Here is a 26,573-nt window from a genome sequence, read left to right as displayed (position 1 = left end):
AGGTACTAGGAAAGACAGTTTTTTGAAAGGAGGTACCAGAGAGTGTGAAAACACACCTTGCTTCTGCTTAGCTAGTTTGATGTGCTAATACAAGCTCATTGTCAATACAGTTCTTCCACATAGAAGGAAGTTTTATCACCTAGAAAATGAAACCAATAACAACAAACCAAACCTCTTGTCTTGCCCCTTTCCTTTAACTGCCCTTGATGCCTTCCTTGCACTTTCTTCTCTCCTTCAGGTATATATGAAGGCCAAGAGATGCAAGACTGCTCAAACCTCTAACAAGCTAAAAAAGCATGAAACTAGCCACTTGGAAACCATTTCCTTGGGCAGGAAGCAAAGACAAAATATATCCATAAGGCATGAAAATTACTCAGCTTTTTTTCAGGTCAGCTATGAAACTCCAAGTGCTTCCTTGGGACTCAAGAAGTCACCATGCTGAGCACAGGACATTCTACCTAGTGAACTCCTGATCAGCTGGAGAAGATCACTGCAACCCCTGCCTGGGTCAGCAATGCCACAGAGGAATACAGTTTTAATTCCCCCAAACCAAGAACAGCTGTAGTTGAATAAACTAACATTTGTGGGAGGATTAGCTGCCTTACGCTCGCTCGCTCTGTATTCTCCCAGCGGGAACAGGGTAAGGATCCCACTTGGGAACAAACCAGACACTGAAAGGTTCACAGTTTGCTTTGGAAAGAAAAATAATTAGAAGAGAGGAGCTGGAACACCAGGTCCTCTGCTTTGGTGCAAAGTGGTTTCCATTTGCTCATCTATTAGAACAATATTAAGAAAATAAGCACATGAGTTTGCAGAAATACCTGCAGTTGCACTGCATATATAATCACAGTCACAACCCCTTCTTCCCTGTTATTTTGGCATGTTTATCTCACCCACAGGGCTTCGTGCATTTAGGCAAGATAAATTGCTGCTTCATCACCAGATGTTTTCTATAGAGTGTCCCATCCTGGGATCACTCCTTACTGGTTTCAAATGCATCGGTGTTAAAAAATAATGATAACTAAAAAAAAAACAAATAAACCCCAAACAAGGAAAACAGAATATATATTCAGAATATATATATATATATATATATTTCACTATAACCCATTCACCTGGGGAGAGGCTGAATTGAGTTTCCTCATCATGAGAGTCAAATGGCAAGGCAGAATCTTGCAGAGTTTGTATGTATGTTCAGGAAGGGTGAAGCAGCAACCAACAGAGCCAACATTTCAACTGCCTCCACAAGCAGGCAAGGGTTATGCAGCAGGCAAGACCTTTCAGTGAGAGTCAGCAGACCTGTCTGCAGGCAGCTTGTGTGACCTCAGGCAGATCCCCTGAGGAACTGAAGCACTGCTCAGCCACAAAATGGAGCTAATACTAATTCCTCCAGAGTACCGCACAACTAAATCCACTCTTGGCTTTCAGGTGCTCCACTAGGTCAGCAGTGACACTGGTATCTGAAGTGCCTAGGGAGCAGGTCACTTTGGGAAGCTACTTCATTCAGCTTTCTCTGCTAGTTAGTAATGCCTAGAGTACAAGATCATAGAATGGTTTGGGTTGGAAAGGACCTTAAGATCATCCAATTGCAAACCCCTGCCATGGGCACCACTTCTTTGGGCACCCTGTGTCAGTGCCTCACCACCATCACAGTAAAGAACTTCTTCCTTGTATCTAACCTGAACTTCCCCTGTTTAAGTTGAACTAATTACCCCTTGTCCTGTCACTACAGTCCCTGATGAAGAGTCCCTCACCGGTATCCTTGTAGGCCCCCTTCAGATATTGGAAGCTTCTCTTCTCCAGGCTGAACAGCCCAAAGTTTCTTAGTCTGTCTTCATACAGGAGGTGCTCCAGCTCCTTTGTCATGGCTACATTTCTCAACATGGTTCAATAACCCCTCACTGTTCTCTCCATATATGCAGCAAAACCTGTCTGAGGTCTGCTTTTACCACTGTCCCAAGAAATTCCTAAGATGGAACTTCAATGCAGCTCAAAGGAGTTTAGAATCAGGATGGCAAGATGAAGGTTATACTGTTGACTTTGCAATCAAGCAGTCGTCAAACTTATTTCTCTAAAGCCTTTAGTTTTTGATGTCCCACAGTTAATCCCATATGTCCTTAAGAATATAATTTAGGCTCCATAAAAAAAAACAGCCACCAGAGTAACTCAGATATCACATGATTTAAAAAAGCAAACATAAACATCTGCATAGGACGCTTCCTCTTCTTTCTGTTTTAAATGCACAGGTTACCCTGGCTCATACACTGGTTTTATGTGGGGGTAGAAGACATTTAACTCCAGGTGCTGGATTTCAGAATCACAGAACACTACCAGGGATGCAGTGGAGATTACAAGAGCTGTAAAGATTAATCATATTTTGTACTTTAAATAACAGAATGGTTTTAACAAATGCTCCTTAAAGAAAAAAAAAACCTTTAAGAAACTCATGCAGTTTGCTTTCCCTGGGCGGCTGAGGGCAAGGGCAAGGCAGCACTGTCTGCACAGACCTGAGAACCAGCTTGGAGGCCTTGTGCAAGTCCCCTACTTCTATACAACAGCTTTCCACACTGACTGTTGCTAACCATTTACAACATGCCCATAGCACAGTACAACCCCCTTCCCACTCTGCTCGCTGTCCATCACATGTATTTTTCTCAGAGATCACCAAGACCCCCACAATTCATGCAAGAGACACTCATGACTCAAGAGGCCTTGTTTTCTTCGGGTATATGACACCAGAAGATTTCTCTTCTTCTCCCCCTTTGCAATCCCTTCACTGATACACATCCCCATATGTGCTTTTTCCAGTGAACACCAAGCCTGTAAGCTGCTTTGCCAAGCCAAGAAAAGTTTAAGAGAGGTCACGCCACAGAGAACAGGCTCTGCGCATTTCCTACCAGGGTCATACTACATAGAATATCCAGTGGAGACAAAGTGTTCCCATCCGGTTTCCCACTTCTTTTGGCATCAGCGCTGCTTTTCTGGGTAGGTGAAGTGGCAAACACATGCATGAAGAAAAGGAAAACTAATTATGTTTTCCCTTATTTGCTTATACCAGACAGAATTCCTCAACATACTTCTGGGGTCTAACAGAGTGATTCTTGCTATGAAAGCTGATTACTGTGTCGAGCATTTGGGATTCTCTCCTTCACACACTCAACTTTGGATGGCTTTTTTTCTCCCTTAGAACAACACTGAAATAATTTTCCTTCTAATTTAACATTAGAACAAACTTTCTAGTGGTACCAACAGTTACTCAGGGTAATAGGTTACACTGCCTCCCTAAGCAATCCTGCTGCCAAAGGTTTTTCAGGCCATGCTGGATTGGCATCAGGTCAGGAGAGGTTTAGACAGAGCTTATCCTGCCTTGGGGCAAGGGTACAGACCCAAAGGGCTGAAAGGGGCCTGCAGCACTCATCTCTGACAGCTTCACAAAACACTTCCTAAGTGCGCAGAGTACAGTTTCTTGCTCTCCCTTGGGCACAGGGCCCAAGCCAGCTGCAGGGGCAGCATGCCCAGTCTCTGGAAAGCGAAGGGGAATTTTGCCTCTCTGAGCTCTGACCCTGGTGACAGAGTGAAAGATCTGCTCCGGAGTGGCAGCTGTAGCTGCTGCATGGAGCTGTAAAAGGGCAGCAATGCCACTTGCGTGGGAGCCAGGAGGCAAAGTGAAAGGGAGGATTCTGAGGCATCTGCAAGGCAGAGTTTCCACTAGCAGAATGAAACAGTCCCATGGGGTGTGGGCTGGGGAGGAAAGGCCAGGAGAAAGTAAACAAGATGGGTTGCAGGGAAGACAAACCCCCACCCAAAGCTGCTGAAACCAGTTACATCCCAGTCATCCCAGCAGGATTCTCTAGATGCAGTTATGCAGCTGCAAACATGGAAGAGAGCAGGCAGCTGAGTGCCAGGATCCAGTCTGTGAGAAACACTGGAAACAAACACAGATCAAAGGGAAACACCAAGCTGTATACACAGCTGGGGCTGTCTTCCTCTGTTAAAAGAGATGGGCATGTAGGTTTTAACTGCAAGCTCTTTGTGTGAGCTTGCACGTAACTGTGTGCATCTGCGCAAATATGAGTGCTCACCCCACGTTCAGCCTCTTGACATTACCAAAGTGTGGCTAATGAGTGGTATTTTCTGAGCTGTGTGGAAGATTCCCATGCAGCTGGGCAAAGTCTGCCTGGGCAACTCAGCTCACCCAAAGGAACAAGGCCAAAATAAGTGGGAATGAAAGACATAGGAGATATAAAGCAACCTCTTTTTAGCCTCTGATTTCTACAACAAACCTGCTACCCTGCTCCCTCTTTCAGAATAACTCATCTGAAGAATTTCACTGAGTTTCCAGAAGGAGCAGGGCACTTTCCATCTTAAGTTCTGGGCTTTAAACATGTGGAATTACAGGGTATTACCCCAAGTTCAACAGGTTGTGTCTTCCACTATGTTTGGAAAGTCCCTCCTGGGAAGAAAATGTGGAGAACTTCCTGGGATAGCCAGAGCAATCCCTCCTGCACAATCAAGCCCTGAGTGGGAAGAGCAGAGGCACACACTGTGGTAGCAGATGCAAATACTGGCAGCTGCCTGTTTTGAGGTCCTAAGACAGTCTTGGATGACCAAGCTCTTCTTCAAGGCTAGGGACAGCCACAGTAAGATTCTCAGGGCTGATCTCACATCTGAACCTTCCTGTTCCTTTTCTTTTCTGGGCTGTTCACAGGGAGATCTACCCATATACAAATAAGCAGCAGAATTGAGTCTGTAATCAACTTCCTTTTCCTTTCCACATATTCCCTCTGAAGGGTGTGTGGCTATGCCAGCCTTCACCTTGTCCATGCCCTTCCTCTACAAATACACTCACTTATTCACATGAAGAACAGTGGCTACTGAATGTCCTCCTTTCTTTGTTGCATTATTCACTATCCTGGACAGCAAGGTTTAGTACAGGGACCGTTGGCACTGCTCTCCACATGACATAGCTACAGCACTGTAGAGACAGCTAGGGAGGAGCAACAACTGGCCAAGTGAAGGAGCAAGTATTCATCTGAGAATCATTAAGAGCTGTGGTTCTAAATGATTCAGATGCTTTCAGATATTCCACCCTAGCTCAGGAACCAGCCAACTGGGAGGCAGGAGCCTGCATTTGACTTTATAAGCATGACTAAGTTCTGTGCAGCTGTTTACTACCTACCCTGATAAAAACCACACCCATATCAGACAAACTGTTATCAGCCTGGACCATGCATGAACCCACTGATACCATTCGCAGACTCCACTGCCATGAAAGGAATGCTGCACTTCAAGCTTGTGTCCTGTTTCCACTGGAGGTTTCAGTGCCTAAGCCTTTCTGTATCAGTTTGTGTTATGCCTCCCTCTTTCCCTCAGCCTCTCCTGGGCAGAAACCCTTGTACAAGATGTAACACTGTGTAACTGCTACATCCCCTTTCCTGCCTCACCTTCCGTGAGTGGAGCACATTATTTGTGAAATCTCCCATTCATGGCAATCCCTTCATTTTGAGTCTTGAGGTACTCGAACTCCTGGGCAAAAAAACAGGAGCTAAAAGCAGCCTTCCTTTGCAAAAGCTTTTCATTTTTCCTAAGTCATGTTGCTTTATGAATGCACTCTCAAAGGTAAGTAATTAACAGGCACAGGGACAGAAAATCTCATTACACAGATAATGGGAAGTGATGCTCTGGCAGCAATGTACACATAAAGGATACCTTCAAAAGACAGTCCTTCATTTTTTTTCATGGAACATCAGGCAGAAGAGCTGACTCATCCACTGCTCTGGAATCCAGGGAGTCCTCTGCATTCTTCCAGACTGGGGCCAAATCCAAAACCTTTATATGAGATTCAGCCTGCATCTGACAGACTCAAGTGTCACCTCTGAAAAGGGGATACTCCAGTTTTCAAAGGCACTGGAAGGATTTACCAAAGAGCAAACACAAAGAGCACCAGGCAGAGATAATCTGCACCTCTACACACATTCAAGCTCCCAATGAGAGGCAAGTAAATGACACCATCAACTGCTATATTCAGCCATGGCTCTGATTTAGCCCTGTCCACGTTACACAGTGGTTTCACGGGAGGAGAATCCCTGACCCTTGGTTGTACATTGCCCATTTAATTGCTTTATGGTTGTCACGTGCACTTTTGGGAGGAAACCTGCCTGGTCTCTTCACCCACAGCTATGCAAACTGCTTGGGGTGACCAGCACCATTTGCAGCCAGGCAACAGCCACAGCAACTGCGAGATGAAGCCCAGGCAAGGCTATGGACATCTGGTACACACTTGTGCTACTCACCACAGCACCCTAAACAACAGGCTAGACCATACTGCACCAAGCCCCCAGCCACCCACAGCAGCAAAGGTACATTCACATTATGCCCTCCTCTCATTTCAGATGGGAGAAGGTGTGAGGGCAGCAAGACAGCATCATGCAGCACCTCCTGGCCCCAGGCAACACTGACAGGGAGGACACTAACAGGGATGAAAAGAGTGAGCATGAAGATTTAAAGGAAGCAAAGGTGGGATACAGGAGACACTTGTGTGAATGAGAGAAAAAGCAAGCAACTGGCTGGAGACATGGATCAATGAAGCAAAGGAGTAGGTCGATGTAAGCTTGTTCCCACATGCCTATTATTCCAGGCACTGGATCCATGTGTTTCTGCCCCTCATCTGTTAAATGGAGGTGTCTCACTGCTCCCATCCCTGCTTGGCATACCATAAGGTTATAAGTTCTTGGAGCTGTGATACTGTGGTAAAAAAGGGCTACATACAGAAAGAACGGGAAAGATTTTTGCCTACAATTCCTATCCCACTGTGAGTCTCCTTTGGTTATCACAAGCCCGCATGGGCTATGTTGCTATAGTACCCTCAACGTGTGTATCAGATAGAGATACAGATCAGCACACACAACTCCAACTTCTGCCCCAAGAGTACAAAGTCCTGAAACTTGTAGTTAACAGGTAATCCGTCTCAAAAATTATATTCCTATTACCTCAGCTTCTCCAAGGCAGAAACTCCCCAAGTGGCTTTTAGCGAGTAACACTTTCAGGCCCATGAGCAATGTTCGACACTTGAACAAGAAAAGTTGTTGCATCAGAATTTCAGGCTCTCAGCACTTCAAACAGCACCCCAGGAAAAGACAAAGAACAAATAGCCTGCAGAGTCTCCAGAGACACATTTGGGAAGGATACAGAGCCCTGACATGAGTGAAAACTGAGCCAGGAAAGCTAAATGCTCAACTTCCTACCTGGGGCCAGATTCTTCCCCAGTCCAATCTCAGTGACTACAGAGGGGAGTTGCCCAGTCTTTATTGTTTTCCTCAGGACAGCCATAAACATACAGAGGGTTCAGCCTGAAAGAAAAGTGCACCAACACACCCAAATGGGAACTGGAGGATGCAAGTTTGGGAAGAGATTCAAGACCCAAAGCTGGCAATGCCGCACTCCAAATCAGATACCACCTAAGTACACAGGACTGCTTTCATTCCACATCCACAGCAGCTACCAGACCCCCTCCTGGCTCCCTAAAAGCAGTAAATAACCAGTAAAGCACCATTTGATACCTCTTCTATTCACCACTCTGGAAATGTTAAGCACAGGATACTGAATGCAAGAACTCAGCCAGTAAGTGGGGAAACCTGACTGCAGAGCATGCTTCTTTCCAAGATGTGGGTTTCCTCTGAAGTCTCCCTTCTGGGAGGCCAGATGACAAAAGGATTCTCAGCATCAGACTGTTATGGCAAGGCCAAGCACACTGCACTGACAGTTCTTTCTACACTATAGAAAGAAAATGCATCAGAAAGTGTCTCTAAAACACATCTTAGTTGAGAAGGGCTTGGTGATAACTATCTGTTTCTGAAAACTGGCTTATAACAGTGATATTATTGTGCAAGTTCAATTCAACATTGTTGAAATAAAAGTCTTGCTTTGTGACAGTATATCCAAAATAGTAGTATTGTTCTTTTTCCTCTTCTTTCTCCAACTGTTATTGGATTCATAAGGGAGGTGCAGAGGAGGTCTGGAAGGAGAAAGGCAGACAGGCATGCATCCATTCTTCACTGCACCACTTTGAATTACAAAAAGATAATCATATTGAAACTAGACATTGCAGTATGAGCAGTACTCAAGGGCTTCAACAAAATGAGGATCATTTTGTTTCCTTCGAATTTTGGCATGGAGACTAAATGTCCTTTTGCAGCAGCTTTACTTAAGAGTTCAAAGTCTTCTGCTGCCCAGCCACTGTGAAACAAAGCCTCTGCAGACTTTCCATTGTAAGTGAATCAAAATGCTGCTTCTGCACAAGGAGGCACTTCACATGAACAAGAGCGGTGGTCAGCCAGGGATCCTGATCCCAATTTTAAGCATCCAACTGCTGAGTTGCCAGAGCAATGCAAAGAAACAAGCACAATATAGTAAAAGGCAGGCTGATACTCCATAGTGAAGACTGGGCCTGAATGTGTCCAGAAAAATCTCTCTGACAGCCTTACTTCACAAGCTACACACCTCTCCAGGTTAAGCAAAACCAGGCACAGCAGTGGAATAAGTTATCCACATCTCCTGAAGTAGAACACGCTTCAGCTCTGCTGAAAACTTGTAAGTCCCAGCTGAAAACGGAGGCATCTGTCATGCGAGCAACAGAGTTAAAGACAGCTAGCTACCTCCAGCTCTTTGTCCACACTGGCCATGAAGACAGGAGGATTTAGCTAGAGATCCCACAAGGATCAGTTGGATCAGTGCATGCTCTGACCTTTGGATGAGTCAAAGAAAGATGCATGCTCAGCTGTCTTGGACATGGTCTGACTGCTGCAGAGAGCATCACAGGTTCCAAGTTTTATTAATGAGGAAAACAATATGTACTGTCAATGTTTGCTACACGAAGCTAACATGAAAACAAAGCCCACTCCAGAGAACAAATGAAATTTACTGGATTAGTTCCTTGTTTCAACTCTCCTGATAAATAGCACTGAACTCAACACCACATTGATTAGTTGGTTCAAGACAAACACTGATCAGCCTGCCTTGGCAAGTATATACAGCACTACAAAAGCACAATTATCCACGTCTATTCAGAGTAGCAAGGATTCACTATACTTTCATTTCCCTTCCCTCTATCTTTCCCAGCGTGGACAGCATGTCTGCATTATTTAAGTGCTCAATGTTGAATGCTTTCCCCTCCTTCTCCTCTTGCACTTCACTAACAGACACACTCAAGTCCCTGTTCTACAGAAACAGAACCAAACTGTGCTGCAGAGCCTCAGAAGGCCCCACGTTTCCGTGCAAGCTGACCCAGGTCATGGTTTTCTCCTAAATGTAGGGTTTCAGCAGGGTTTTTCCTTTATCTCATCTGCTACCTCAAATATGCTACCTCAGCGCTGCGTGAGAAACCATCTCAGAGAAACAGTGCAGTAAACAGCCTCTCAGGTTAAGAGACAGAATGGGTGGGAGATCACAAAAGATAGACAGGGGATCCTGGTAAGAGACAGAAAGGCTGAAAAACACATTACTCACTATGATGTGTTTTGCTTTCACTTTGTTTCTGATCACCTCAAAAGACACCAGAGAGGAAAGATCTTGCACCACTTCACTCTGTGTTTTTACATTAAACACAACTCTTTAGCAACTTGGTCTAGAAGTTTTGTCTCATTTGGACTTTGTCCTTTTAAAGGTGGTTTTGCAGAGCCGCAAGTTCTGTGGTAATCTTCAGAAACTTCCAATTCCACTGATTCTCCCAAGGTCTCTTTCCCTCCTCAGGTCTCTCAATTGTTTGAACTAAATCATTGTTACCATAAGAAAACACTGTTCTAATAACTCATTCTTTACACAATTACTCAGCTTTGGTTTTCTCCCTTTTGCTGTATTAAAATGCAATCATCACCAAAACCAAATAGATAAATTGAGGGTATACAGAAAAACCATTAATTTCACTATTTCTTTTTAATCTGATCAATAGCTTTCTGAACATCCTTCTTGTTCTGTCGGGAGATGTAATTTCTCTGACAGATAACACTACATTGGTCTACCAGAACTGCCACTTCACAGAGCAGCAGGGAAGTCATCTCAGTGCCGTGCATTGCCTCTTCACACCACACTGACCACATCCTTCTAGAACTGGCGTGTGCCTGAAACATTCACAGACAACAGTTCATTCTGCTATCTGTGTAACACACACCATTTAACTTAAGCCTGAATTTTATTATCCTTTTTAAAGATTATATGAGACTAGCAAAGTTCATCTTTCAGTCACTTGCTTTATCATGTTTTCTTTTATAAAATGATGGGGTGCTGCTTACAAAGCAGCTTTTGTTGGGCCTGTTAAAGGACTCCAAAGTACTGTTTTAGTTACGGCCTTGCAGCAGATGAGAAGCAGAATGTTATTTTCTTGTTTAAATGCATGCTCTGACTCATCCTGGGTAGAGACAAACTGACACACATACCCATTAAATAAAAAACGCAAACAATTTTCCAGTACGAGGATTAATGACAGATAATAACTATAAATTAACTTTAATCTTTTATAAATCAAACAAAGCCCCTTATATAAATGTCACTGCAATCTTTTCAGATTATCAAAAAAACCCCAACAAATCAAAGCAGAAAGTGAAGTCACTTAAATATTAGAGCTAATATTTGGTACCAAATCAAACAGCTCCTTAGCAGAACCACTGGAGTGTTCATGAAATGTTTCAAGACCAAGAAAAGGAGTGGAGCTTAAAACATGGCTTTAGGTTTTTTACTACATTTTTAGTTACTTACCAACATCAAAGGGGCACAAGATTCTTAATCATGCTACACTGAAACGTCAGCAGCTCTGCAATATTGAGGCCGAGTTAAGTAACATATTCAGGAAGGAGGAGGGGAGCTATTGGTTTTCTGCTATTCTCTTGCTAGTGCTTGAAAGAAAACTGTGTAACTGTTGAATGGGTTAAAACCAAATTGAACTGAACATAAGCAGGCTGCTGTTCACAGACAAGAAGGGAAAAACCAGAGTCAGAGACCTAATAGTGGACAATTTTGAAAATTACAGTGTGTGTCAATAATAGAGATAACAGTGAGATTCAAAAGGAATAATCTCAAATAATAGGGGAAATGAGCACCTGCCAGCCACAAAGCCATTACTATCAAGGCTTTTATCTTTGCAACAGTTAAGTCTGGAGACACTGACAAACTTAACGATACAGCAAATAAAACATGGTGAAAATCTAACTGGGAAGCAATCCCCTCAGCTCAGAAACACTGCTTGGAGTTTGACAATAAATGCTTCCAATATGAAGCTCCCTGTCCAAATGGCTGGTAATAACCACTGCAGCCACAGCACAGCCATTGCAGGGCCTAGCTGGCTTTGCAGAGGTGTGTAGCTCATCAGGCCACAGCACCTGCATTAAGAGACACACAACCCCAAACCAGAAGCAGCGTGCTCCTAAACAAAGATCCCAGATACAGCAGTTTGCCTGGACAGACCACCCAATGTGATCACGTGTGTGCCCTTCCCAGAAGGATGAAAACCAAGGGCTTGTAAAACCACGTCTGACACACAGACCCGGAATACAGTGCCTCGGAATGGGAAGCCCTGGAGAAAAGATCTTGCTGAGGAAGCTGATGGTTAGGAGACTTCAACCTGGAGCAGGTGGGGACTAGGGAGCATAACTGAGGTGGAAGGAGAGGCAGAGAGAGAGATTATACCAACTGTAATACAAAGACTAATTCATAGCAAGCAAAGAGCTTGTCAACATTCAGAAAACAGTGGCAGAAGGGGAAGCACAGGTAGTAATATCCCTCTCACTAGTAATATATATTATAAAGTGCTGGACAGTAGTCAATCCTAATGGTATCCCCACCCCAGGCAGTATTACTGGCCCTCAGTTAAAGACAGAATCAAGACAGCTCAGCTCACACAGCTAGCTGCTATTCTGATCCTAAACCCATCAATACCTGCCAGTTCCTATCTGGACAATACATATGTAACTCAAGCTGCCAACACCTCACCCACACAGTTTGAAGCTTCACTGCCTGTGCCACAAGCCTCAGGGCAGAAAAAGATGGTCACATAGCCAAGCAAACCTGGGCAGTGTGAGAGGACCAGGTTGGTACAGGGAAAGATGGAGACAGCTCTGCTCTAAAGCTGCACTGAGGGCAAGCAGCATTTGCAGTAACAATTAGACATGCAAATAAGCACACTGAGAATTAGTGACGGTTTACTGTTGTCATGGAGAAAACAGCACCCTCCGTGCTGGGTCAGCCCCAAGCACTGCATTTTCTTTCCCTCATTGGTAAATAAAATTGTAAAGAGCACTGGAGAACCCAGGAGCCAACACTTCTCAACAGTGCTCAACTTAGGACTGGAAAGGCTGAGACTTGGGGAGCAACAAAACCTAAACAAAAAACCTCCCTGGAAATACAGGACCATGACAACTCTGTAGACCCTCAAAGCTACCAGGAAGTAGAAACACAACCTGGAAGGAACAATCCAAACCATGCAAAGGCCGAGCTGCTTCCCAAAACTGCTGCTGCCTGGGAGGAGGCACATGGGCAACATGAGGCATGAAGCACTCAGCTCTGACTCCCTGATAAATGCAAAGATCTTGCCTGAATGGAAATACTCACTTGGCTTGAAGCCTTTGTGTATCTTTGGCCATCCCTTGTTGGGGACAGTCCTCGCATCCCTTGTTAAATGATGGCTGCTAAGAGGGAAGAGGAGGCGATCAACCTATTTAGACTCAGCTTTCCCACCCTGGGGGTTTCTTCATAGCAGCAGCTGGCCAGAGAACTGCCTTTGTTCCAGCAGGCACAGAAAACAGACACCCCTGCTCAGCCCCCCTAAAATCCCACAGAAGAGCCAAGATAAGTTTATAATGGAAACCCTGCCACAACCTTAACTATAGCATCCTGAATGGAAGGCAATAATCTGATCTGTGTGTGAACTAGCTCCCCTTGTCTCAATGGTATTTATCTTACTTTAACTCCTGTTACAAAAGGGTTGAGTCATAGAGCAGAGCCAGCCAAGTAACAAAACTGCAAGGCTTGCTAAAACTTCAGATTCAAGGATAAACAGGCACAACCCTAAAACAGGTTGGAAAAGAGAGTCTCCACAGGACCCCCAAGCCTCTGGACAATGGTATTTTCCTTCTGCACACAGTGACTGTCACAGCCAGCAGAGGGGTGGCAGGGAGAGGGTATAGAGCACAGAGCTCTGCCCTTCCGTTCACGGTAACACGTGTTACCCAGGGCCCAAGAAACCTGATTCCGTAGCAACCTCAAGCATGGAAAGTGCCCCAATCAGATTTCACTGTATCAGGAGAAGAACAGAGTATTTACTCTGCATACAGATTAGTCACAAAACTGGGTCACTTCTTGCCTTTTCAGAGGGAAATAAAAACAACCAAAACCAAGACTTCTTTTTCAGACCTTTTTGTGTCTTCCCCCCGACTTTTAAAAGGAGTGGCCATTCACAGCTGGCTAAACTGATCAAGCAGCACCTGCATGTGTAAGGTTAAAGCGCATCACACTCAGAATCCAGCTCAGCAGCTACTCACCGGTTCTTTTCTAGTTCATTGTGCGTAGACCTGGAAGACAAACAAAAATTTGGATTAGCCGCCTTTGACCTCTCAGCATCAAAGTTCAACTGCTGCAAGCTGTACACATCCCCTGTGGCACATCCAGCTTAAAGCCAAGCAACTACATATGTTCAGATCTACAGCTATAACCTCAGCATCTCTGCCGACAAGATTCTTCCCCTCTGGTATTTATCTGCTATGTGCAAAGCTGGCACTTCTACTGGTGCTACATAAAGTGCTCCCTAGAGGCTCAAATGCACCCAAAATCCTAAAGAAGTAATGATTAGAAGAGGGGACCAGAGTCAGCCATTTCCAGACTGCTTCTGGCTCTCCCACCAGCTCACTACAGGGCTGTAGTTGTATTTCTTTATGCTTTTGTTTCTCCATTCACCCTGTAAAACTCTTGGTATCAGCTGTTAACACAGGAGCTCATGGAGCACAGCAAATACATGGGAGCCTTCCTGCAGCATTTGCTCTGAGAGAACAACCCCTAGAGCTCTTCAGCAGTCACACACTAGATCTAGCAAACTTAAAAAAACCAGATTGGGGCAGTATTTGACCAGGACAGCAGCACTGCTGTGTTTGCAAACATCAGTGGTTCTGAGTAGCGTTTTTAGGATGCCTAGAAACCCGAGGGGTATGAAACTGCACTGCCAAAGCACCAGCTCGCAGGGAAGTGAGTGACCTATCAAGTAGCCCTGTGACCACTTGCAAAGTGATCTTTGTCTTTATACCTGCCTGCCACACCAAGCAAGCTGCCAGCACTCCCCTTAGAGCTCACAGCTGGAAAATGAGACCAACTAAAACCAAAGGGAAACTGATGAGTGTATTCTGCTCATTCACTGCCTCTGTGATGGCAGCATGAGTGGCCAAAAGCTTAAATCCTTTCAGGATTCCTAATCTAAGGATGTTGTTAGTAACCCAGGTAAAGTTGTTGAGGATTATTTAAAAAAGATAGACATTTATCCAAAATTTCTCTTTAACAGAAGGTCACCTTAAAATAAAAGGAGCCCAAGAGCTTAATAAAAAAAGATCTATTTTCTGTAATTTGGCATCACATTTCTTCCGGAGCTCTGAGAAGATTATCCTCTATCCCCCATCTGGAGAATCCCATAGAGAATTCTACAATTAGGGAACTGAATGGAGGATATGCTCCAAGGGAAACCCTCTCATAATTAAATGCTTCTCCAAAAAAAGGGAGGAGGAGCACTTAACAGGTGTCAGAACCTCATTGAAGACAAGGAATAAGCCGAGGATGTCTGTGAAAAACAAGGTAAATGAGCTTTAGCTGTGACTGAGAGCTGCAGGTGGCCAGAGGTAAAACAAAACGGTGCCGTATGTCTGGGCACAGCAGGGTATGGGATACTATAAAGGCAGGGCACATACAGACAAACCCCTAAAGCAAAGGGAACTCATTCCCTCCCAAAAGGAGAGGATGCCTTCCTTAATTCTGTTTCCCAGCAATCAGAAACATGAACATAATATTTAGTCCAGAAAGTCTCCCAAATCAAGCCCATATCCCCCATGGAGTCTAAATTGGCAAAATCCATTTGTCCAGGCAACTTGGACACAAATTAAGCCACCAAAGCTGAGCTGAGGCCTGTTCAAACCACTGCCTGTATGTTCTCTGGAACATGCTTATTGGTTTATTTACTGTATGCTCCTGCAGGAGACTTTGCCCTCTTCTTGGCTATGCCATTAGCTGTTATGAAGCTAGAGCTATGTAATGCCTTGAATTCCTATATTATATCGAGCCAATTATCAAGACCAGCACCGAAAGAACAAAGTTTGGCCCACTGCTGTGAACAAAATTAAACCAGCAGGTTCTCCCTACTCCTCTCACACAGGAGATGCTTTATTACCTATCTGCCTTCTGATGAACAAGACAACTGAGAGGGGTCACAGGCTTTTAACCAAGTCAGGAAATTTATGCTGTGACTTTTAACCATATCTGTGGCAAGGAAAAAACCAAACCCCAACTGCCCCCCCACCACTTTCCCACTGAAGCTGAATGCAAAGGGAAGAATCTCAGCAATGCTGGATGAATCCTACAAGGATGTTACTTCTCTTACCTGCTTATGCTTTGCTTGGTCTTACTGTGGCAATCTGGAAAAGTTTTATTTTTTCCTTTCATCTAAATTTAGGCAAAAAACCCAAGCCACTACCACCAATCAGTGACTCTTCTGTGCTAGTTTCCCTTTGCTTGGACAATGGACACAGGGAAAAAAACCCTCTCTCTTCTGCTCATAATTCATTCCATTTTCTGAAGCTCCTGCTCTAGAGATTCATTTTCTCCCCTCGTCTTCTGGCTGCACATGTTACTAAGATTTATTTGGAGTTAAACAAGGACAGTGCTGCCAGTGAAGTAAACTACAGGAACCTCTTATTGATACTACATTCAGGAAAAAAAGTATCTTTTAAATAGGCACAGAAACACATGTAACTGGAACTCTTTAACCCAGCTGAGCTTATCATCAGCTGAGAACCTCCAGAGTATCACCAGACTGAAACCAAAGCTCTACCCTTATTTGCTACAGCCAGCTTTTTGATGGGTACAAGATGAACAGCACAGCTATAAACTGTTGCAGCACTTGGGGAATGTTTCAGGGTAACCTGTAATGCTGTCTGTACAACAGCAAGGAATGCATGCATTCAGTGTGACAGTGCTTTGCTGCTGTGGATAGTCAGCCACAGCCTGCATCACCTAGTGACATAAGGGCACTGCTGTTGAGAATGGACTACAAGCCAGAGGAACTCAGATACCCACACAGGGCAGGCAGGACCCTGCCCCACCTGCAAAGCTGAAACCACAGGTATGGACATGTTCACAGAGGAAAAGAAGCACCAGCACACATACTGGTGCTCAGCTGCAATAAAAGAGGCTCAAGCACAAACCGTTGGCAGGGTTCTCATTTAAAAGTCAGGTTTCTACAGCAGGCAGTTCTTTAAGAATAAATTTTGAACACCCAAAGTGATTAACTACTCCTAAAAACTGAAGGAATGTTATATGAGGAGAAAGATCCTGCTGAGTGCATTCTGAGAACAGCTTGGGAAAAGATCAAGAAAGAGTTTTAGAAGCTGAATGTAAAGGAGCCAAGCAAACAACAACAAAACCGGGAGAGCAGCCCTGATTTTAAACAAGAACCTGAAAGCAAAGAAACTGAAGTTTATCCCTCTTTATCCCAGATACCTGCAACTGCATATAAAATAGGAACAAACAGGGAAGCACCAACTGTCAGTCACTCTAATTTAAGGTCAGATGCAACAAGCCTTTTGCAGCAGTCGCTGTGATTCTGCCTGCAACCTTCCTATCGAGCACTTTAACAAGGTGCTCCTGAAACATCAAGCTACAGTGAATTCCCCAGTGAGTCAAACATAGTGAGTGATTTGTCCCTTTATCCCATTTTCCATAAATAAAATCTCCTACCATAGCTGATCCAGTCAAACTTTCCCAGAGCACAGGTAAGCCAACAAAATAAACTGCAGCAGGGAGGAACAGGAGCACTGATTTCATTTGTCATTGGGTTTTTCACTGTAATTAAAATCACAGAGCTGCCACATGACATTAAACACTGCTGACCTTTCTGGTTTACACATTTAATATTGATAAACAGCCTCACAAATGCATTTGCAGTGTATCTGCATTTTGGTTTAACTTCACAGTGAGCTTACTGCTTTCTGTTGTGAAAGCACAGCAATTCAGGCTCCTTGTAGTATGTGACACACAGATGGCATCCAGACCCAATGACCATGTCATCTCCTTGTACCTGGCCACCCTCCTATATCTACCTGGCAGCAGATCCCAGCTCCAGAGGAGCCCAGGACTCCAAGAGCTCCATCACAACAGAGACACCAGCAGCTCAGGAGATGTTGCTGCCCCTAAGTACTGCCCCCAGGTTAAGCGGTCAGTGAGAATAAAAATTATCACTTCCAATGACCTCTTCCAATACATGTCCTCAATGCTAACACAGCCAATGTTTCTCCTCCAAATTCACTCATCCCATTCTGCTTTAACAAGAGATAAATCAGGAAAGAAATATTCCATCAGCTTGGGCAAACCAAGGCACAGTTACCTGAATCATGTACCTGAAACAGCAAGAACACCCATCCACAGACCAGGCCACCTGCTTTCTGTCTTTCTTCACTCAGGTTCAGCCACCTCTGCTGCTTATGCATCATCACACCACATACAATCTCGTTCTTTTCCTACAGCCCTTTCCCCCCTTCTGGCTCTGCTGATACTCATTCACTTGGCTACCAAATTCCCCTGCAGGAAATGCCTTCTTCCATTCCCCAGGTCGAGATCAACCCACCCTTCTGGAACCTGTGAACTACATTGCTGCTCTCTCTTTCATGCAACTTCTTCCTCAGAAATGACTTCTACTGGAAGCAGCTGAGTGGCAAAACAGAATAACTGAAAAGAAAGGGTGACCAACAGCTATTTTCAATTTTAAAACCACCTGTGTCCACACAACAAAATTTACTGGCTGAAGAGCCTCAGTGTCTTGCCAGGGTTTCAAGTAGCAGTAGTTCAACACCATGAGTAGTCTACAAAACCAACTGCACAAGCCACAGACTGGGAAGCCTGTGAAGAAGCTCCACCAGTAACAGCACAGGAGGCTTTCAGCCCAACAGTAAGATAAATGATAGATGTGCAAGAGTCAAATCTTCCTCCACAGATGGAGATGCTGAAGGCCTGAGTTTCTAAACCACCTCACCTTTGACAGTACTAGAAGCCTGGCTCTCAGAGGGCTGCACAGGAGCCTTAGTTGGGAACACAGCAGCTTATGGTACTCGATCAACACTGCCAAGAGCTCCTACAGTAAGGAGTGGGATTCACCTGAACAGGAGACGGCATAGCTTGAGCAGAAGTCCTGCTGTTGCTGTCCTTGTGCCCTTTGCAAGTACCAGCCTCAAGTCTAACAAGTGCTTCAGCTCAGCCTTGCATATCAGTAACTCTAACAGAATGCTTCCTTCCAAGCAATACTAAAGACAAAAGTTATCTTAGTCATCACCACCCCGTGATGCCCCCACACTGTTTGGTCTCAAGGTCCAGAATAAATGCCTCTCCATAAGGAGCAGAAGTAAGGAGACAGAACAGACTGTTTCACCTTCTCACTGACGTCAATGGCGATGCACCAGATTAACCTGGCCCCAAACTCTGGCTAGTTTTTCTGTCACTCTGAGATGGACATGGTATCAGATTCCTCCCAGGGCTCTGATCAAAGCTGTTTTCCCAGGATCAAGCCAGACCCTTTCCAAAGTTCACATTCTCTGTCTCCAGCAGAGAAGGGGACAGAGCATTACTGGCACCTGTTCATGTTTGTTCATCTCTGGAAAAGGAGAAATGGCCCCACAGTCTGTCTTCAGCTCAAAGAGCTCCTTCGTGTGGTTCACAAGTGCAGGAAGCCACCTACCCCTGGATTTGTACAGTGTCCTGAAAGCCTCCTGCAACACTCAGGCAAAAACAACCTCTAAAGCTGCATTGCACACATCCCTTAAAGAAGTAAATGTCTCCAAAGCCACCTACAGTATTTATAAAGCCCCTCTCAGTTTGGTACCTGCTCCTCATAATCATTATTTCTGTTGACATTACTTCAGAAATTAACTCTTCCCTACCTTTTAATGCAGGGAAACAACACCAACACAAATTCCAAGTGATTTTCCCAAGGTCACAGAAGAACTCTGTAGCAGAGCACAGTACTTATCCTGGGTTCCTTGAACCCCAGGACACAGCTTGCATCAGTGGGTTGCTGTTCTCAGGCATCCCAGAGATGTCTAATAAGTATATTTGTGTCATCGTGATGCGTCAACACATCATCATGTGCTGTTGGGTCAAAGACAAACTACATAATTACTGTAAGCTGAATAGGGAAAAAAACCCTAGCAACCCTCATGCTTTGTGCACTGTCTGCCAAGTGATCCAACCATACTCTCAGGCATCACTGCATGAGGTGCCAGCGAAGAATCTAAACTGGGAGCCAAGAGCAAAGTACTATTACTTTACTGATAAAGCCAACGTGACAGACACACCAGGCATAACCCTCAGGTGGGGAAGAAACTGTAGCTGCAGTCCCAAACAAAGCACACTGCTCTGCTGGTGCATGTTCTGTTTTTTCAGCACAAGGGAGGAAAGCACAGGAAGACAGCTCCTCCTTGCTGAACACCATAAGTGTCTCCCACTTCCAGAGCTGGACTCCCTTAAACCAGACCAACAGCCCATTAAGCAGCACAAGGTAGGTCTCTGCAGGGGAAGTGTTTTCCAAGCCAGGCCACACAACAGCAAGAATGCTGTTTTGCATTCACTGCTGCAATCTGGGGCCAGCACAGAGGTTCCCAGCTGGCTCCCCTCCCACTGTACAGGCTGGGAGCAAGTGTGCCTTCTCCTGTCCCACCCGAGACCCTGTGTGCAGAGCCTGTCCCAGCTCCAAGTGCCAAGGGAAAACTGCCCCATGTCATACACTCCCTCACGCAGGGCCCTGCACAGCCAAGAGGAACTGGGTTTGCTGAACAAGCAGCTATTCAATATTTTGTTTTCTCCTCATTGTTCAACGTGTGGCCTCAAGCCAAGCCCTGCTCTGAATACAGAACCGGTGGTTTCCTTCCAGGCTTCTCGAGAGGCTCACCCAGAGCAGCAGCCAGGCAGTTCACAAGCACGTTTGTTGTCAAGCGTCCTCGCTTTCCAAATTGGAAGCTAATGAACAGGGAGATCAGAGTTGCAGCTTCTCGTCCCTTTGAGTGCCTCCAGACCCCCAAGGGCCTGGTTTTCTGGGCCACTTTACATGTTCAAAGCACAGCTCCCACTGGTGAACCCTTGTGGCTATGCATCATCAGCACTTCCAAAGCTCAGATCCCAGGCTCATTTCTTGGAGGAAAAAAAGTCACAATATGAGGAATATACTATTTGTGGGTTTCCTATAACAAGTCAGAGTAAAAGGTACTTGCTGAATGCACACAGGGCTGCTGACAAAGGCCAAGACTGAAGCAAGTTCTCCAGTGTGCTGCTCCATTCACTGCTCTATTCATCTGCCTTCTAACTTCTGTGACAAGTGAGCAAAGGCCCTATAGAAACCACCTCCTTCCCTTCCTGTCCACAGTAACCACACCAGAAGGGGCTCGTGCACACAGATCAGACACAAAGTCTGATGTATGTTCATTCTGGGAGGTATCTTCATCATTTCAGCAGAGAAACTCTACCCCACCTCCCTTGGAGGTGCAGCAGCCAACATCTTCTATAATGACTTAGAACTTGGCCAAATTTAGGTAGATTCTTACAGGTCAGGAAAAGGTATATTCTTTGTCTTCATCAAAGCAAGCTTCCTGTCTATGATCCATGACGCGAGTTGAACTTGTAGACAGATTCCTGACTTTGCTTGTTTTTAATACATTGACAAAACCATGTTTTTCATGACCTGGTGAGGATCAACCTCAGGTGGCTTCACCTCCAAGCTCCCCATGAACAGAGAAGAGCACAGCACAGAATGAGAACAGCAAAATACAGACACTTCCTCACACCAGTGTCAGGTATGCGCTGTCCTCCAGGTCTCTCCCAAGTGCCACCCTACACAAACCTCCTTACGTGATCATAAGCAGGTAATTTGAAACAACATGAATAAATTAAGTAAAATGAGGCACACACTTCATCTATCCCCTGCTAACACCTTAATATCTCTGCTAACAAAGTTTTCTCTGTTGAATATTCAAGTGTATTACAGAGCACGGTGGGACCTGATGCTCCACGAAGCTCTGTGCAGTCCCTGCCCGCTGACTTCCAGCAGACGCCACAAGTCTCACTGCATGGTCAGCAACTCAGTCTCTTTCAAGGCCACATCAAAACCACTACCAGTTGGTGGTGCCTGCATGACAGAGAGATCACAGTAACTCACAGAAGAGAATAAAGACACAAGAGTCAATTTTCAAATCTACCTAGAAAACATAAGATCCTAAGTCTCATCTTCTTTCAAACAGCCACAAGTTCCTGAACACTGATTCTGCTTCCTGAAAACAGGATTAGAAAAGTGTGTGCATTACCCCAATGTACAGATGGTGGAAACCATGTAATGTACAGATGGTAAGACCCATGTAGGTCATCTGACGTGCCCGGATCTTGCAGACTTTCAGCAGCAGACTTGGGAAATGATCCAAGGGCCCAGCATGCCAGCCCTCTGCCCTATACCACGCTTCTTCCCACACATTACATTACCCTTTCGAGGAAGATGGTCATATCCAGAAATAGCTCTACCAATGTCATTTGCGGAGCAGCAGTCTGTTTGGGGAACACATACTTCTCTGCAACATGCATCTTCTGACCTAAAGAAACTGCCTTCAGATGCACTGAGGAAAAGGAGGCTTTCTGAGTAAACACCACCTGACTGAAATGCACTTTGTTTGAAAAGAAACTGATGGCATTTGTATGGCTGTGGGCCAGGCCAGACTTTCTTCACTTCTATTTAGACTTACTAGTTATCTCTCATGTTACAATGATATTGCTGCAATACTGCACCTGGAGATGAAGGGAGGGCAAAACCAGGAATACACAGCAACAGTACTGTTAGCTGCACATTGTGTTAGGGAAACTGAGGCACAAAAGCTCACACAGACTATAAGAAAATGAGGAAAAGAACCCAGATGTCCTGATGTCTATGGTTGTATCTGTCAACAGGGATGCAGTCATCAAGCATCTGGGAAGGCTGAGAAAAGCAGAAGAACTCCGATTTCTTCTGTTCTTACAGCTCTGGCTCACAAGCGGCAGCAACTAACATGAGGGCAGTGAGGTGGCTACCTCCCACTGTTCCCAGATGGCCAAGCTACTTATGAAGCAGTTCATGAACTGCTGCAGTTTGTAGCCTAACTGTTAAAAGCAAACCAGAACTGGTGCCATATTACCTGACCACGTCTATATATTGCTTTACAGCTGCCCAAGCATCTGGGCTATGACCACTGGAGTAATAGTCTCAACAACAATCCCAATGTCATCTGTCCCTTCACATAACTTTTCCCTTCTTGATGGTTTAACAGATGGAAAGAGATAAATGAGAAGAGTTCAGAAAATAATCGACCATTTTATCCAGAGGAACTTTAATCAAAACTGAGGCAAAAGAACTGCTCTCAGTTCACATGTCTGCTTGTCACAGGAGCAAGCAGGGAAGTATAAACAAGTAATGGAGATAATGTTGTAAATCATCTAGGCTACTTCAAACTGAATTCATACACCAACAGAACTGAAGTGAAATCACTTTTATATCAGAGAATGGAAGTACAGTAGGGAGCACAGAAATGAGAGATGGGAATATATCCAGCAGGATGGAAAAAGCAGGCCTGTTCCCTCTGAGCTGATCAACAAGGCAGTGTCTCATAGAGAAGAGATGCAGGCAAAGGCCAGCCAAGTGTGCTGCCTCTGATCAAGTGAGCCCAAAATAAGTCAACAAAAACAAATCCTATCTTTGTTGGTTCAAAAGGGGTAGGCAGTAGGAGCTAACACTCCCAAGAGGAGAACAAAAAGATGTCAGTCTTTGAATTTGGATAGAAGTTTGTCAGGAGGGATCAGGAGTTGATCAACAGCAGGAACTCCAATGAGCAAAACTCAGCACTCCAATAAGAAAATTCAGCAGCATGACACCAACTGGTCTGGTTGGGTCAAAAAGAGAAATGGATTTAAAAGCTCAAACAGGAGCAAGAAAGGAGAGAGTCTTACCTACAAATAGGAGAGCAGAAGGAAACAACATACAGCTGACAACCAATACACTGTCAAGTAGCAGCTCAGGTCAGGTTAAACAAAAGCATGAACAATAAACCCCTGCAGATGTTGTGGATGAGGCATTACACAGAGAAGATACAAACATGGTCAGAGTGGAAGATGAAACCAACAGAACACCTGACAAACAAGGAATACTACTTAAACCAGAGAACTGACTGTCCACTGAATATAATGGGGAGAGAAAATGAGGGAATTCAAGGAACAGATGATTAGGTTTAGCCCAAATATCCTCCCCACTATCCCAGAGCACCAAATCTCTCTGGGAGCCGAAGAACTAAAACCTGAGGTTTCTTGTCACTGCACCAGCGCTGCTGTCTGCTGTCAGTGATGCAAACCAGCCCACATCAACTGCAGCACAGCTCTACCTGGGTAGAGTGCTGAAGCATGTAAAGCAAGAGCCCTGACTAACAGTCCCACTGCTGCAAAACATGCTCCTGGAGCAGAAGCCCCCAAATCTGGGAGGACAAAGGGTTCACAACCCTTCAGCCACACCAAGTGACAATTCACAGCACAGTGATACTGCAGTGGTGAGTTATAGCTAAGTCACATCAACACCAACAGCTGGGCTTGCTTCTAGTTTATACAAAGGCATAATTCAGACAGTCTAAAGAGACCACAAATGACATTTTACACCTGCTGAAGGTATCAAAGTATAAATTCATCCCAGATTCATGGGTTTCTGCATAGACTCCCTGCCATGCAGATCTCCCTATGCATGGCTATGGTACTAATACACAAAAGAAAGCAGGAACTGCAGCTCTGCAGGATTATCTTTATTTTATAGCCCTCCAAGAAAGAGGGTAACAAAGAGGAACACGGTGGGATCCCCCATGGAAACTGCTACATCAGCCCCAGCACTTCTGGAGGCCTCATTCCTCTCCAGGGTGTGGGGTTTATACTTCTCATGCCATTTGCTGGGTTCACCCTCCCTTTTTGTATTTTGTCTGGTAAGCTGCCAGTCGTACTGCAAAGCCAAGTATCACTGAGAAGATGCTGCATACAAAACCTCACCTCCATGGGGTACTTTTTTCTTCCCAAATTGTTGGCAGGATCTCAGCTTCTGATGTAGATCAGCAGAGACAAGGAAAGGCACAACTTATTGCCAGCAGGTACAGAAACCCCAGCATCACTATGACTTGCTTGTCTACACTTGCAAATTGCAATGGGGCAAATTATACCAAATGGGCAGATGGGATGTGCAGAGGCCGAACAGTGTGGAGTTGCAGCCCTACCTGCTAACCTGCTCTGATCAATTGTATTCCAGTACAAACCTGCAGGACAGTGGGATTCAATCCTTAACAGCTCAGCCATGTCCAGTTTTCCTTTCCTGAAAAATTAACTAGCATATTCATATATTGCTCTCTCCTGGAAGATCCCACCTCCAACTCTTTTTAACCAAAATTTCAACAGCAGCATGAAGATTCCATATAGTAATCCCATTGTTTGTACATTTACCAAAATGTGGCATAAATCAAAACATGGCACAGCAAATCTCATCCCTTTTCTGATTTACACACGTGGATTTGTACTCCATGAGGCAAAGCCAAGTCCTGAGCCATCAATAAAGCTCCCTGGCACTACAAGACTTGAGACAAAAAGCAGTCTCTATACCAAGCATATTACACAAGGGTCAGATTCTAACCCACCTACACACAGCAACTCAAAACTCAGCTCCCAGTAGCTGTGGAGTAAGGTGTGATCCAGAGTGCAAGTGGTTGAAAAAAGAAAGCACTCACCAGCAAATAACCCAAGTATCACCCAGAAACAAATAACTGATACAGGAACGGAAGCAGCAAAGCTGTCAACAAAAAGCCTCAGAGACCAGATCTCTGGGATGGGAAGCAAGGGGCAAGGGCTTTGTGCAGAACAGGGGCTGACAGAGCGATTCGCTCCTTCAGGAATCTCTGACACAAGAGACACTCAGCCTGCTGTGCCTCCTCTCCTGCAGTGAAATCAATACTGTCCTAACTCCAGAGGCTGTAGGAAGGACTGAAAACTGGCAGGTACTCAGCCTTCAGAGCAATGGGGGGGCAGGGAACCTCTTCTGACAGAAAAGGCGTAATATATTTAAAACCGTGCTTAAGCAACCCCCCTACTCCTCCTCCTCTGCACAGTGAGGTACAGTTGTACAGAACTGCTGCTCTGGGAAATCAGGCTCTCATGCACCAGCCAGCCAAGGTTGACTTGCAGCTAGCAACACATGCTACATCCTCCCAGCTTCTGCATCCCTGTTAGTGAGCCTGTGACACGGGAAGCCATCACATGAGGCACCTAATGCAAACCTACCTGCCTTCTCAATCCTTGCCCAGGGACACTGTGAGCAAATTAAGCTTAAAGCTCACTCCTACCCTCAAAAAACGGCTTCAAAGGTTATGAGAGTGGAGGGCTACAGAGAAGATTAAGCACAAAACCAAGTGATGGGATTTAGAAGCGTGTAAAAAAAGTTTCAGATGTAGCAGAAGAGAGTGCAACAACAGAGAAAATGAGCTGCATCACTAGAATAGCCAGAAGAGCAGAGAAACCCAGACACCCAAATGTGCAAGATACCGTGTCCAAAATGCCTTACCATGCCCATTACAGCTGCTGCTTCCAACCTGCTACTGGGCTGCAGTTGTCTGAGAGGCCTTTGGGAAGTAGCCTCAAACACAAGAGAGGATAATGGGAAGAGAGGAAAGTGAAAGGAAAAAGAAACTGGACAGAGATCAAACCCTTCCCCATGGAACTGAGCAATAGATTCTTTGAGTGCCCTTAACAACACAGGCCTCCCGGGAGAGCTGAGGGCTCCTAGTGCTGCTGGGGGGGTGCTTGGCATTTCCCCAGGATCAGGCCAAAAACTAACAGGCTTTTCTGCATGCCTGAGAGGCTAAATAAAAACAAAACACAAAGGACAATCTAATATTGCAACGTAATTTCAGATTCTGTTATAAATCTTAACTTCATTAAACTGACTGTATGAAGGGGGGGGGAAATCATTTTGCATCCCTGCTGTTCATTTTATTTCCTGCTGACACAACGATTTAAATTGATTAAAAAGTCTTCTCAATTATTTTCCAAAATGTATAAATATCAAACCAGTCTAATCCTAACTAACTATAATGAACCTTTCAAATCACTGGGTCCATTTAGAACAGCACATGGAGGGTCCCTAAGAGCAGCTTCCCGTGACACTGATGTTCTGTGCCCACAGAACTGTACTCCCAGCATAGGCTACTTCACTTCTCCTGTAAGTTTACAGAGCTCAGCTTCTGCCCCACAAACGTCTTCAGAAG

At 44.9% G+C, this 26,573-nt stretch overlaps 1 protein-coding gene across 2 annotated transcripts in view; it reads right to left on the bottom strand.

Moving 5' to 3' along the window:
* Nucleotides 1–26,573, bottom strand: part of MXI1 (MAX interactor 1, dimerization protein) — a 56,827-nt gene that overhangs the window by 16,215 nt on the left and 14,039 nt on the right. For both annotated transcript variants that reach the window (XM_034062010.1, XM_005154534.3), the window contains exon 3: nt 13,527–13,556. In XM_034062010.1, the coding sequence (XP_033917901.1) occupies nt 13,527–13,556 (30 nt within the window). The remainder of the gene's footprint in view (nt 1–13,526; nt 13,557–26,573) is intronic.

This window comes from Melopsittacus undulatus, chromosome 4 (genome assembly GCF_012275295.1).
Source record: "Melopsittacus undulatus isolate bMelUnd1 chromosome 4, bMelUnd1.mat.Z, whole genome shotgun sequence".
Taxonomy (NCBI): Eukaryota; Metazoa; Chordata; class Aves; order Psittaciformes; family Psittaculidae; genus Melopsittacus; species Melopsittacus undulatus.
This window is presented reverse-complemented; position numbering and strand designations above follow the sequence as displayed.